The 12727-nt window shown below is 30.2% G+C and overlaps 4 protein-coding genes across 4 annotated transcripts; 3 read left to right on the top strand and 1 right to left on the bottom strand.

Moving 5' to 3' along the window:
• Window positions 1–47: 47 nt before the first annotated feature.
• LOC128395691 (chromatin assembly factor 1 subunit B-like) lies at window positions 48–2538 on the top strand. Its single transcript, XM_053356153.1, has 3 exons — window positions 48–1456; window positions 1538–1636; window positions 1708–2538. Exons 1-3 carry the CDS (start codon window positions 531–533, stop codon window positions 2288–2290), a joined length of 1608 nt encoding a protein of 535 aa, XP_053212128.1. The 5' UTR covers window positions 48–530; the 3' UTR covers window positions 2291–2538.
• A 134-nt stretch (window positions 2539–2672) lies between these two features.
• On the top strand, window positions 2673–4418 carry LOC128395698 (uncharacterized). The gene is made up of 2 exons (XM_053356162.1): window positions 2673–3163; window positions 3845–4418. The coding sequence occupies exons 1-2, from the start codon at window positions 2926–2928 to the stop codon at window positions 4036–4038; spliced, it is 432 nt and encodes a 143-aa protein (XP_053212137.1). The 5' UTR covers window positions 2673–2925; the 3' UTR covers window positions 4039–4418.
• Window positions 4419–4571: 153 nt separating this feature from the next.
• Window positions 4572–5796, bottom strand: LOC128395697 (homeobox protein ceh-30-like). Its single transcript, XM_053356161.1, has 2 exons — window positions 5297–5796; window positions 4572–5075 (listed from the first exon to the last, which is right to left on the bottom strand). Exons 1-2 carry the CDS (start codon window positions 5645–5647, stop codon window positions 4656–4658), a joined length of 771 nt encoding a protein of 256 aa, XP_053212136.1. The 5' UTR covers window positions 5648–5796; the 3' UTR covers window positions 4572–4655.
• A 1426-nt stretch (window positions 5797–7222) lies between these two features.
• Window positions 7223–9214, top strand: LOC128395396 (barH-like 1 homeobox protein). Its single transcript, XM_053355817.1, has 2 exons — window positions 7223–8300; window positions 8521–9214. Exons 1-2 carry the CDS (start codon window positions 7509–7511, stop codon window positions 9031–9033), a joined length of 1305 nt encoding a protein of 434 aa, XP_053211792.1. The 5' UTR covers window positions 7223–7508; the 3' UTR covers window positions 9034–9214.
• The last annotated feature ends 3513 nt before the right edge of the window (window positions 9215–12727 follow it).

Raw genomic sequence — 12727 nt, 5'->3', positions numbered from 1 at the left:
TCGAATTCGTGATATGCTAACGGTCCCTTAGAATTTTTCTCGCCGGCGCCAAAAAGAACAGAGAACAAAATTTTTTCTCTCATCACCTTTTCTCTAATCAATTTCTATTTGGTAAATTCAATTAATTTCCATTCTTTTCTTAATTAAATGGTTAATTTTTTAATTTCTCTTCATCTATTAACAAGTTACCATCATCAGTTAATCGATTAATTTTGGTTCTTTGTAATTTCTTGATCCATTTTATTACTTTTCAGTGATCATCCCAATTCCATGGATTAAAAGTCAAATTAAATCTCTCATCTTTTTTTTTCTTTCTTTCTTTTGGCTCTTACTTTTTTTTATTGGATTTTTTTTATTTCCATTCTTCATTTATTTTCCCTCTTTGGTTCTTTGTTAAGGTTCTTACCTTGATTTGGCTATTATCGTTTTTCTTTTCTTTTGGTTTACTTCACCTTGTTGGTTCTTATTCTTGGTTTGTTTTGGTTTATTTTTTTTTCGGTGTTTATCTGATTCTTTGAAGACCTGATATCATGAAACTTTTTACTCCGGAGATTGCCTGGCACAATCAAGAGCCTGTTCTTTCACTGGATATTAAAAAAATTGACGCCAATTTGTACAAAGCTGTTACCTCTGGTTCGGATAGACATTTGGTCGTATGGAAGATAACTTTGTCTCTACCCAGTGTTTTAGACTCAACTAGTGGATCGTCTTGTACACTTAAGAAACAAATCACCATTGAGCCGTTAGCCGATTTAAATAGGCATCCAAAAGCGATTAATGTTGTTAAATTTTCATCTAATGTCAATTTTTTTGCTTCTGGTGATGATGAAGGTAATATATTTGTTTGGAAACTTCAAGATAAATCTGGAGAGCCCATGGTAACTGGTGATAACGATGCTAGTGGAAGTGATAAGAAACTATGGTCTGGTAATTGTTTTGAAGATCCTGATGGTAACAATAACATTGAAGATTGGTGCTTATATAAAACTCTCAGAGGACATAATGAAGATGTTGTTGATCTTTGCTGGTCCCCAAATGGTCAATTTTTACTATCCGGTTCAGTTGATAATGATGCCATTGTTTGGGATGTAAATAAAGGAGTTCGTATTAGTTACCTTGCAGGTCATAAAGGATATGTTCAAGGTGTTGCTTGGGACCCAGCTGACAACTATATTATAACCCTTTCAACTGATCGAAGTCTTCGTGTTTTCAATACATCGTCGAAAAGGCTCATTTACAAAGTTTATAAATCTGCTGTTAAAATTGACGAGGATAAAGTTAAAATGACACGACTTTTCTATGATGATACACTACCAACTTATTCCAGACGAGTTTGCTTTAGTCCTGGTGGTGAACTATTATTCGCACCCTCCGGAGTCGTAGAATTAGATCCGGATGAAGAAAATTTCAAATTCACTAATGCAGTGCACATATTTACAAGAAATTGCATAAATAAGTTAGTATTTTAACTTATATCTCATTTATTCTTTCAAAGGTTCATGTGTTTAATTATAAATATATTTCTTTTAATCAACAGACCTAAATACTATTTATCAACTGGTAATCTTTACAACACCGCAGTTAAATGTTGTCCTCAACGATTCGAGCTTAAACAAGATTTAGCCAATCCTTTCCCGTGAGTTATACTTATTATATTTTAAACTTATATAACTTTCATTTTATTAATTATCTTTTTTTTGTCAATAGTTTTCCCTACAGAATTATCTTTGCAGTCGCTACCCAGGAATCAGTTCTTCTTTTTGACACTCAACAGATTGAACCTTTCGCTTCGATTTCAAATATTCACTACACTCGACTAACTGATATATCTTGGTCTGATGATGGTCGACTTTTGATGATCTCTTCCACCGATGGATATTGTTCATTTATTATTTTTGATGAGTCAGAATTTGGAATACCCTACAATGGTAGTTATTATAAATACGAGGTTTCCACTCAAAATGATAGTTGTGCCTCAAGTCCAGCGAAAGAAGGACAAGATATCGATCAACGTTCTCCCCTGGAATCATCGGCATCTAAACCAAAAAGGACACCTGAAGTAACAAAGATCACCAATTTCTTTAGGAAACTTGATAAATCAGATATCAAAGGAAGTGTAAAAAGGAAAGAGGTTGTTGATTTAACGAATGCAGAATCGCCATTGAAAAAGTTTCATTCATCAAAAGAATCATCTAGTGAGGTTAAAAGACTTTTCTCTAATCAGGAAGGAATGCAAAAAGTTGATGATTCTAATAAGGAAGCAGTTAAAGTAAACGATATTTCCGGTTAATCGACAAGATATGTTATTTTCTGAGTGACACTGATTAGCCATGATTATTATTATGTCTTCATCAAGCAATTTTCTTTTGAAAAGGTGATTAAAACAAGGTTAATCCTTTACCATGCAGATTTTACTTGCAAAGATTTTTCTGGTTCTTCTCTGTCTCTCCCTCTCTACGATTTTCTGGTTCCTATAAATAACCAAATTGTTTGATAATAAAGCAAAAAGGATCTTTCGAGGTCTTAATTATCATACGATTTACTTTCTCCTTGGAAATTTTTATAAATAACTAATACACGCGTAAGCAAATTGCTCTCTCGTCTCTCTATCTCTCTCTCTCTGTTCCATCTTGATTATTATTCAACTAATTGCAGATTAAATTCTGCTTGTTACTCGAACCATTTCCTCTTCTTCGTAATCAATGTGTTAACAAGTGAATTAACTTTTCTCTTTCATCAGTTTGATTTCTGTTTACTTGATCAACAGTAATCACTGTTTTCTATTCCCTATCTCTTTGTGTTTACTTGATTTTCTATTACAATTTTCTATCTGATTTTCTACACAAAATCTGGGTTACATTGACAATCTTCCTTCCAGATCATCAAAAAGAATAAAGTTACAATTAGCTGATTATCATCGTAATTATGGATGTGATTACCATTGAAATCGAATCAAATATTCGTGAGATTGAACGTTTCTTCTTGTGTTTAGATAAAGTTTCCTGTCATGTTTATGGATTAATTAAAACAGCGATCAACGAGGTTCGAGAGCGACTTGATTGTCATTACCAAATAATTAAATACCTTTGGACACAAGATTCAATTCGAAGCGATATAATCAAAATTGGACTCAATGGAATAGGAAACAATTCAGTTGAAAAAGGTGAGCAATTAACAATCATCAGAATAATTAACCTTTCATCACTTTCCTCTTAACCTTAATTACAATTTACAAATTAATTTCAAGATTAATTAGTAACCTTGACTTGTGTTGATTTGTTTTGTTTGCCAAAATATTGAGAAATTACCTTGAATTTAAATTGAATTGATGATTTAAATTAAATTTAGATACAATTTTTAATCCATCAAAACTGTGACAGTGATTTATTTCACTTTCAACATAACCTTTAACCTTGTCAAGCTCCCATGAGATGGACAATAAAAATGGTCATTATTGGTCAATAGTAATGATCGGACTCATGATCAGCTAATTACTTTATTGCTTGTGGTCACTTCGTATCCCTTTGGTGTTATGGTCAATCTATTGGGTGCAATAAGATTATTCCTTTTGTTATTTTCCTTTTCAATGCTAATATTTCAATTCTTTAAAATTTTTCTTCTTCTTCTTAAACATAATAATTACTTTTCTAAATTTTTATTATGATTAACTATTCGAATCGTAGCAATTTAAATAACTAAGCTGACCAACGACAAATAAGATATTGACCAGTCGATGATCATTAAGGTTTATATGAGGTTAAAGGTGTTGATGTTTTCCTAATTATTATTGACTCTCCTTCTTATTGATTTTATGTTTTTTTTTAATTTTCTCATTAATTAATAGGTGAATTGATCCATTATTTGGCTACCAAGGATTTAGATGAATTGATTAATCAATTTTTCAAAACTTTCTCGAAAATGTTACACTTGGTGGAAAATTTCAGGCGCCTCATGAGACTACGAGTTATCGGTGGACCTGAGGCCGATAATGTTGAAATGTATCGACAGGTTGATGAGATTCTTATGGCTTATGGTTGATCGGAGGTCACTTTTTTCACTTATATATAAATTGAATCCAAGATTAAGTTGAAATGTTCAACAACTGACCTTCACTTATTGTTAAATGACCAATTAACGTCAATGGACATTGGATGTGGAAATGTAAACACAATGAGAAAATCTAATCATTTTGTGTCAATTCAATTGATTGACAATAAATTTTAAATCATTTGCTGTTTTATAATCAAAAATATTTCTTTATTAGTCTTAATAATGATAGAAATTAATTGATTGTTTGGATTATCTTACAAATTGAAGTGGTCAACTGAATATCGTCTTGAGTTGTTTATTTAGTGATTTAATGATAGTTAGTTGATTTCTACAATTTTAAATAATAATAAATTGATTTTTAGTTACAATTGATTTTGATATAAGTTGATAATTATTACAATTAAAATCAATCCTTATGAACAATATCATCACTTTTATTTGGATGGTAAGTTTTCATTAGATGACCAACTGACCATTACCAAAGGTGAGCAAAGACCAACATACAATGAGACTTTGTGATGATGTGATAAAAAAAACTGACCACTGGAAAAGTATTTTCATTTCAAGTTCAACAATTAATTATGTTTCCTGATGAGTGGATAAAATTAAGATGATGGTGATGATGAGGATGAAGATGATGATGGTGAGGAGAAGATGTAATTTGGATACAAATTTGATGGATCAGATCCCGGTGGCGGCGGTGGAGGTACAGGTCCACCTTGGCGATAATAAATATCGAAAGGTAACATTGTCGGCGATGTTGGTGCAGGTCGAGGTAAACCATTGGCATAATTAGCGATCTGATTCATCCAGTAAGGAGATGATTGTAACATCCGTTGGACTGCAGCGTAATTACCCGCTTCGGCTAAAAGCTCAAGACCAACGGCCGTTTGTCGTTTCCATTTTGTCCGACGATTCTGGTACCAAGTTTTCACTTGGGTGTCACTTAAGTTCAATTTGGCTGCAAGTTCCATTCGATCTTGAACCGATAAATATTTGGCTCGCTCGAAACTTTTCTCTAAAGTCTAAACTCACAAAGAAAACGAGAAACAAAATAAACAAAAACAAGTTACAATCTTTTCCATTTTCATTTCCATTTCTATTCTTATTCATTCTTATTCATTTTCATTCATTTCCATTCATTTCATCTCCATGAAATAAAAAGAGATATTTTTTCAATAATACTAATGATTCAAAAGAATCTGAATGAATGAAGAAGATGATCTTGATCAACTCTAATTCTTACCTGTAATTGATGATCGGTGAAAGCGGTTCGAGCTTTTCTTTGTTTCTTTTGCATTTTTAATCCAATTTTATTGTCACTTTTACTGAAACTACGTTCACTTGTATCATCATCAGAATCGTAAAAATCATTCTCATCATCTGATTCAACGGCGGGAATGGGTTGATATTTATTAATATCATTATTATTTAAAATATCTTTGATAAAAAATGATGATATTGATGATGAGTTACGATGAAGATTAGATTCAAATGGTTGATGAAGATGAGGATGAAGATGAGGTTGAAGGTGATGAGGTTGATTGATTTGATAAAATGATGATGGATTTGGTGGTGTTCTGAATGATGTAGACATTTTTTTTTCAGTTAATTCACAAAACTTTGACAAAAAAGTAAATTATCTTATATATACTTGTTGATATTTCCAAAAAGTTTCAACTGACCTTTACTACTCGTAGTGAATTGACCAAGTGACCATTTAAACAAGTTGTACTTTTATCCAAGGGTAAAAGGTGAGCACTAGACTCACTCCTATTTTTACCTTTATGTTACCTCCTACTTTGTATCTTCCTCTCTCTCTCTCATCATCATCATCATCATCATCTTCATCCATAACTATGGCCTTTAATTGTGTTCACAAGTCAAACAACTTGAAGGGAAAAATTCATTGGTCAACAGATCAAAGGTAAGGGTCAAGATAATTTACCTTTCGGTTGAGGTGGAGTCTCGTCTGGAAGAGGGATAAAGATTAGCGGAGTGTTTTTTTCAAGTCCACTCTTTGTTTTAACCAGAGAGCAGAAAATAAAGAAAAAGATTAAGGATTAAGGGCTAATAATGTGTCGGTATTATTGAATTGACAAGATTAGTCTCAGATTGAGATAACGCAACAATCAAATAAATCAATTTAATCACAATTTAGTTTCATTCATCTTTTTACTTTTCTGTCACAAAGTTGATCTTCATTTAATTGTAATCATAGTTTTCTCATTCAATACAAATTTCAATTTCTTGTTTTCTTATACCTTTCTGATTGTCGGTATAATTATATTACAATTAATCATCGTAAAAAATTTTCAACAATTAAAAGCAAATCATTCAAAATGATTTCAAAATTTACGTGAAAAAATTTCCCGCCAATAGATGTCACTACTAAGACAATTTCTAATTAAATTAGTTGATCCTATTGATTGTGAACAATTAGTTAATTAACTAGTTTACGTTTACATGTAAAAGTAATTAAAAATTGTTGGGAGAAACTTTTAAATTTCTTAAATTTTCTCAAATTGTAACAATTAGAAGATTAAATTGATTATCTTATATTATTTTCAAATTATAGCTAATCAAGTTGATTAATAATGTTAACAGTTTGGAATGACAATTAATATAACAATTAACCTGATAAAGAAAAACCTAAATTGATTAAATTGACTTAACCTAGATAATTGTATTAATCGAAACACTTTTGTAATCAACAAACAATTAACCTTGAAAGGAGAAATGAGAAAACCAATAAAGGACAAAGTTTAATGGTCAATACAGTTAATCAAATTAAAAGAAGAAGGTAAAGTCGACAATTAACAAAATTGATTGTTAATCATGATTCTAATTGTAAGAGTAATAATAACGATAATGATAATAAGTAACTCTTTTCACAATTGAAGAGACACAAGTTGATTGGTGTTGATCAATGAGCAAACAATTAATCAATGATAATGATAAGTGATTAATAATGAGGAAGATTAAAAGATTAATTGATAAAAAGGAGATTGAGAGAGAGAGCAATAGAAAAAGAAATTGAGAAATAAATTGTTAACATTGATCACAATTAACGGTGGTAAACATTTGATTGGATAGAAAGAGTAATAATAATAAAAGTAGGAGGCGCGGTGGGTAAAGATTCCGCCTCGAAGTGGGAGGTTGATACAATCATTATCCCGCCTTGAGAAGTGAATTGTTAGTTAGTTTAAATCATTTGCAGTTAAGTTGATTTAGTTTCTTTTATTGTGTTTGTCAGTGTGTTTCAAACCACAATCAACTTAAATCATCACAATATCAACAACAAACATTGATATTAATTGTGTGGTCACCAAGAAAGAGAGAGACTTAAATTATTATTAAGATAAATAATATAAACTTAAAGGAGAGAGAGAGAGAGATTCAATCAACAGTAATTCAGTCAATTGTTTTTCCCAATAATTTAATTGTGTATCCAAAGGATGACTATTGATAGTCCAACATCAACTCATTCAACTTTAATTAACTTCCCAATTGAATTGAAAATGTCCACTGATAGTATCATTAAAAAGGAGATACCTGTTGGGTCACCGACATCCTCATCTCCACCATCAAGTACACCACCAACACTAACGACAACAATTACAACAAAATCATCAACCTCATCATCAACACCACCAACATCATCATCATTATCACCGCCATCATCTACAACAATAACAACCCAATCATCATCATCATCATTATCAACATCATCTTCATCTTCATCTTCTTCATCAACTGTACCATCTTTGTTATCTTCATCTTCCTCTCCATCAACAACCTCATCATCATCTTTATCTCAATTGAATAATAATCATCACCATCAACAACAACAACAACAGCAACATCCACAACTACACCAACCTCATCATCTTCAACCTCACCTTCATCCTCATCTTCATCCTCATTTAAACTCTCATCCTGCTCATCATCATCTACATAATTCATCATCTTCTGTATCATCGTTTTTCATTAAAGACATTCTGAGTGGCAGTTTTATCAATAAATACACTTTACAACAATATGGTTCTAATCATCCTCTTCATTATCAAATGAACAAAAATCACCAAAATTATCAACCCACCGTTGAATCAGATGATGAGAATGATTTTTACGATTCTGATGATGATACAAGTGAACGTAGTTTCAGTAAAAGTGACAATAAAATTGGATTAAAAATGCAAAAGAAACAAAGAAAAGCTCGAACCGCTTTCACCGATCATCAATTACAGGTAAGAATTAGAGTTGATCAAGATCATCTTCTTCATTCATTCAGATTCTTTTGAATCATTAGTATTATTGAAAAAATATCTCTTTTTATTTCATGGAGATGAAATGAATGAAAATGAATGAAAATGAATAAGAATGAATAAGAATAGAAATGGAAATGAAAATGGAAAAGATTGTAACTTGTTTTTGTTTATTTTTTTCTCGTTTTCTTTGTGAGTTTAGACTTTAGAGAAAAGTTTCGAGCGAGCCAAATATTTATCGGTTCAAGATCGAATGGAACTTGCAGCCAAATTGAACTTAAGTGACACCCAAGTGAAAACTTGGTACCAGAATCGTCGGACAAAATGGAAACGACAAACGGCCGTTGGTCTTGAGCTTTTAGCCGAAGCGGGTAATTACGCTGCAGTCCAACGGATGTTACAATCATCTCCTTACTGGATGAATCAGATCGCTAATTATGCCAATGGTTTACCTCGACCTGCACCAACATCGCCGACAATGTTACCTTTCGATATTTATTATCGTCAGGCCGCCGCAGGTCTACCAGTTCCCGTTCCTCCTCCACCTCCAGGATCTAATCCGACAAATTTGTATCCAAATTTCATCTTCTCTTCATCCTCATCCGCATCACCACCTTCATCTTCATCCTCTGGGCAACAGCAACAATCATCTTCATCACCTTCCTCATCTTCAGCAACCTCATTGGAATCAACTAATCCTCAATCATCAAAATGAGTAATTGTCTAATTAATTTACTCAAAAAAAAAACTGAAAACAAAATTCATTGAAAAAAAAATTGAAAACCTTGAAAAGCTACAATTGATTATTATTGAATTTAATTGAACAAAATTATCATCATTATCCTCATCTATTTAATTCACAATTAAAACTAATACCAATCAAACACAAACATAAACACAATCAACTCGTTTATTACAACCAACAATTAACTCATCGTGTATCCTTAAATCATATGGATAAATGATTCTAATTTCAATTGAATTGGTGAAAAATTGAGATTCATGATTGAATCTGATTTTCAAATCAAAGTTTCCAATCAAATTTGAACCTTAATCATGAGTGTAAATTAATTTCCTTCAAACCAATTTAAGTGATTACGTAAATGATTAAGGAAAGAATGAAATAATTTAATTACCATCATGATTGAAGGTAACTTTCTAATGAAAACAATTAAAAGTGAGCTAACCAATTGTAGTTAATTGTATATAAGTTTAAATAGTATAATTAGTCAATTGATGATCAATTTTGCTAATTACAATTATCATGAAATATTAGATTTCATTAAATTCAAACTATTGATATTGTCACGAAATGAGTAGGATAATTAATTAATCAGCATAAATTAAATATGAGAAAAATATAATTATTTTAATTACAATTATATATAAACAATATGAAATCAAATTTAATTATCATCATGAAAAAAGTTTCATTGAAAATCATAATCAATCAAATTAGCAGACAAAGATCATTTTTCCTAACTGAAACTGTATTTTTTGCCTCATCCTTTCCGTTTCCGCCCCATCCTCATCATCATGTTTATATGATGAAAAAAACAACCAAGTATAGGGTTTGATATGTATATATATATACATAAAGATAGGAAAATGTTTGGATAAAAATTATATTACATTGATATTCAGTTAACCAAATAACATTGAATACATCCAGTGTATGGTGATGATAAACAAGATTAGATAACATTTTCAGAGGATGATGATAACTTAGTGTTTAGATTTAGTCATCATCATGATAATCAGGGTGATGATGATGAGGATGATAATCATCTCAACATTTTATCCTCTTCCTTAATAATATCATCACTTGGCTTTTGACTTTACTTTTCAAACAAGGTTAATATATAACACATAATATTGTCACTTGAACTAAAGGCTTCACAGATTCATCCTCATCTTTTCATCTTCATCTTTATCTTCATCTTTTCATCATTTTACTTTCTTTTTCTCTTTCTTATTCCATTTCCCCCCCCCTGTATTTCTCTCAACTTTCATTCTCATTCTCACTCTAGTCACGGAATATTGATCCAATGGTAGAAAGATGAAGAAAGATTTAGATGAATCATAAATGATGTTGGAACTTTTTCTTTCCTTATCCAATGTCAACATTTCTATCGTTTCCAAACACTTTTAGCATCCTCATCCTTTTAGTATCACCTTAAATTTCATTTACTTTTATCCTTCATCTATTAATATAATGATGATATCGTTTATGAGAGTAAACCATTTCTAGTAATGTGAAAATTTTTCATTCGCAATTCGCGATCATCTTAATGGCGAGATAATCATTACAACTGATTAACTTTACGATCTACAATTAGATTGTTAAATTAATGAATGAATTTTTTGTTTCTCTTCTTCTTCTTCTTTAAAGATTCACATCATTAATTGTGTTTACAGGTTAATCTTTTATTATCATCATCAAGTATTGTTGTTGTTAAACATTTCTACTTGTTTCTTGGTGGTCAGTTGGTCATTTAAAGTTTTATGATATGATAATTAATCATTTAGACAAAAAAAGTGATTACTAAAAAGTGAGGAAGATGAAAAATGAAATGTTAGCACCAAATAAGAGAGAGAGAGAGAGAGTGAGATGATCTGATGGTTATCATGATGATGATCCTGCTAATTAGGATAAAGTTTCACCTGATAGATTGACCACAACAACAAAGAATGCGAAGTGACCAGAGCAATAAAGTAATTAGCTGTTGATCATTTGAATATCTCTCTCGCTATTTTTTTACCTTATAAAAGTTTATCCAAGGAAATTTTTTTATTGACTATCTCTTGGGAGCTTTAAAAGGTAAATGGTCAGCAGGCAAAGAGTAAAGGTAAAAATAAAAGGACAAGATTAAAGGTTAAAAGAAGGGGTCAAAAAAGGGTAAGAAGATTGACCGAAAACTCTGTAAGATTTGCCGATCAGGAAAAGACAAAAACAATGACCAAAAGATGAAGCGACAAGATTGTTGTTGTGGTCAAGCTTACATATGATTCAAGGAAGAAAACAACAAAGGGATTGGTCAGTAATCTGACAAACAAACGTGTAATTTATGCTCTTCAGGGCTGGACAGCAAGAGAGAGAGAGAGAGAGAGAGATGCTAATTAATGTTACATTGTAAAAGTCAAATGAAACAATAACAATTAACTAATCCAATTGGATATGGACTTGAAATTGTCAAATTTAAATTTGCAAATCAATAAAACAATTGGATCAACATTGACTCTTTTTATTTTCCTCCTTAATTGTTAACAGTTTGACAATTTTCAATTCTAATTATTGATAATCACATTTATCACTTTCATTAATCTTTAATCATGAATTATCAGCGTTAGTAAAAAATATTATATCGATTGAGTAATTAGCTTAATTACAATTAGAAAAACTGTTTCTTCATTAATTATTACAATTATATTCTTAGTGTACTTTTTTTTCATTCATCTTATTGATGATAAAAGTTTAATTGTGATAATTAAACTTACGATGAGAAATATAAACGATCAATAATAATGGTTTTTAATTGTTGATAAAAATGAAATTTTTTTTCTCCAATAACCTTAATCATATTAAGATTGTCAAGACAATTAAAAATTAATTGTTAATCATCAATAATGTTACTCTTACATTCAATATATTTAACCAATTAAACGTTAATTCAGTTTCTTAAATAGTTAATCGTTAATTTTTAGTGTTTCAATAATATTTAATTCATTCAACTGGATCAATAGAAAGTGAATGCTTTAATAAATCAACAACAATTAAACTAATCATGAGCAATTATCAATTATTTAATTGATTGTTTTTCCCCAATTGATTGATAAATGTTTCACTTTTTTTTTGCAAACATTTTATTTCCTCATTAAAAGTTAATTACAATTAAGATTAACACTTTCATTGGCCACTAATTATCAGAATCATTATGATTATAGTGGGTTAATTAATATAAATATGTTAAATTGATTACGATTATCAAATGATAATTGATTATAATCAACTAATACATAAGGAAATGATTGAAACTTTTATCAATCTAATTGTTTGGATAATAACAAACATATATTGTTAATCACAATTAACAATTGGCCAGCAATCAACGAAAGGTATTACGGGATTAATTGATTGTTTAATCAAGTGTTGTCATTAACAACAATTTATAATCATTATCATTGATTATCATTAAATGTATTAAATTGTTGACATAAACACAGAGGTGAATATATAAGTTAATTGTTTACTTTCAAATCCATTTTTTAATAACAATTTAAGTCATTCAATAATAAGAGTAAATAAATTATACAATAAGATTTTTATTTTTTTTCGTGTTTAATTCATAGCTAATAAATTATTCATTAGAGTAACAATCAAATATGAATGAAAAAAATGATAACAATGA

The sequence above is a fragment of the Panonychus citri genome, unplaced genomic scaffold (genome assembly GCF_014898815.1).
Source record: "Panonychus citri isolate SS breed McGregor unplaced genomic scaffold, ASM1489881v1 Contig00141, whole genome shotgun sequence".
In the NCBI taxonomy this organism is placed as follows: domain Eukaryota; kingdom Metazoa; phylum Arthropoda; class Arachnida; order Trombidiformes; family Tetranychidae; genus Panonychus; species Panonychus citri.
The sequence above is the reverse complement of the archived record's forward strand: the minus strand, read 5'-3'. Positions and strand labels throughout refer to the sequence as shown.

What these genes read in the sequence shown, in the direction of transcription:
- LOC128395691 (XM_053356153.1), top strand. Translation starts at nt 531, where the DNA reads ATGAAACTTTTTACTCCGGAGATTGCCTGGCACAATCAAGAGCCTGTT. An exon ending in ACAAGAAATTGCATAAATAA is followed by an intron (nt 1,457 to 1,537) that starts GTTAGTATTTTA and finishes TTTAATCAACAG; the next exon opens with ACCTAAATACTATTTATCAA. An exon ending in GATTTAGCCAATCCTTTCCC is followed by an intron (nt 1,637 to 1,707) that starts GTGAGTTATACT and finishes TTTTGTCAATAG; the next exon opens with TTTTCCCTACAGAATTATCT.
- LOC128395698 (XM_053356162.1), top strand. Translation starts at nt 2,926, where the DNA reads ATGGATGTGATTACCATTGAAATCGAATCAAATATTCGTGAGATTGAA. An exon ending in AAACAATTCAGTTGAAAAAG is followed by an intron (nt 3,164 to 3,844) that starts GTGAGCAATTAA and finishes ATTAATTAATAG; the next exon opens with GTGAATTGATCCATTATTTG.
- LOC128395697 (XM_053356161.1), bottom strand. Translation starts at nt 5,647, where the DNA reads ATGTCTACATCATTCAGAACACCACCAAATCCATCATCATTTTATCAA. An exon ending in TCACCGATCATCAATTACAG is followed by an intron (nt 5,076 to 5,296) that starts GTAAGAATTAGA and finishes TTGTGAGTTTAG; the next exon opens with ACTTTAGAGAAAAGTTTCGA.
- LOC128395396 (XM_053355817.1), top strand. Translation starts at nt 7,509, where the DNA reads ATGACTATTGATAGTCCAACATCAACTCATTCAACTTTAATTAACTTC. An exon ending in TCACCGATCATCAATTACAG is followed by an intron (nt 8,301 to 8,520) that starts GTAAGAATTAGA and finishes TTGTGAGTTTAG; the next exon opens with ACTTTAGAGAAAAGTTTCGA.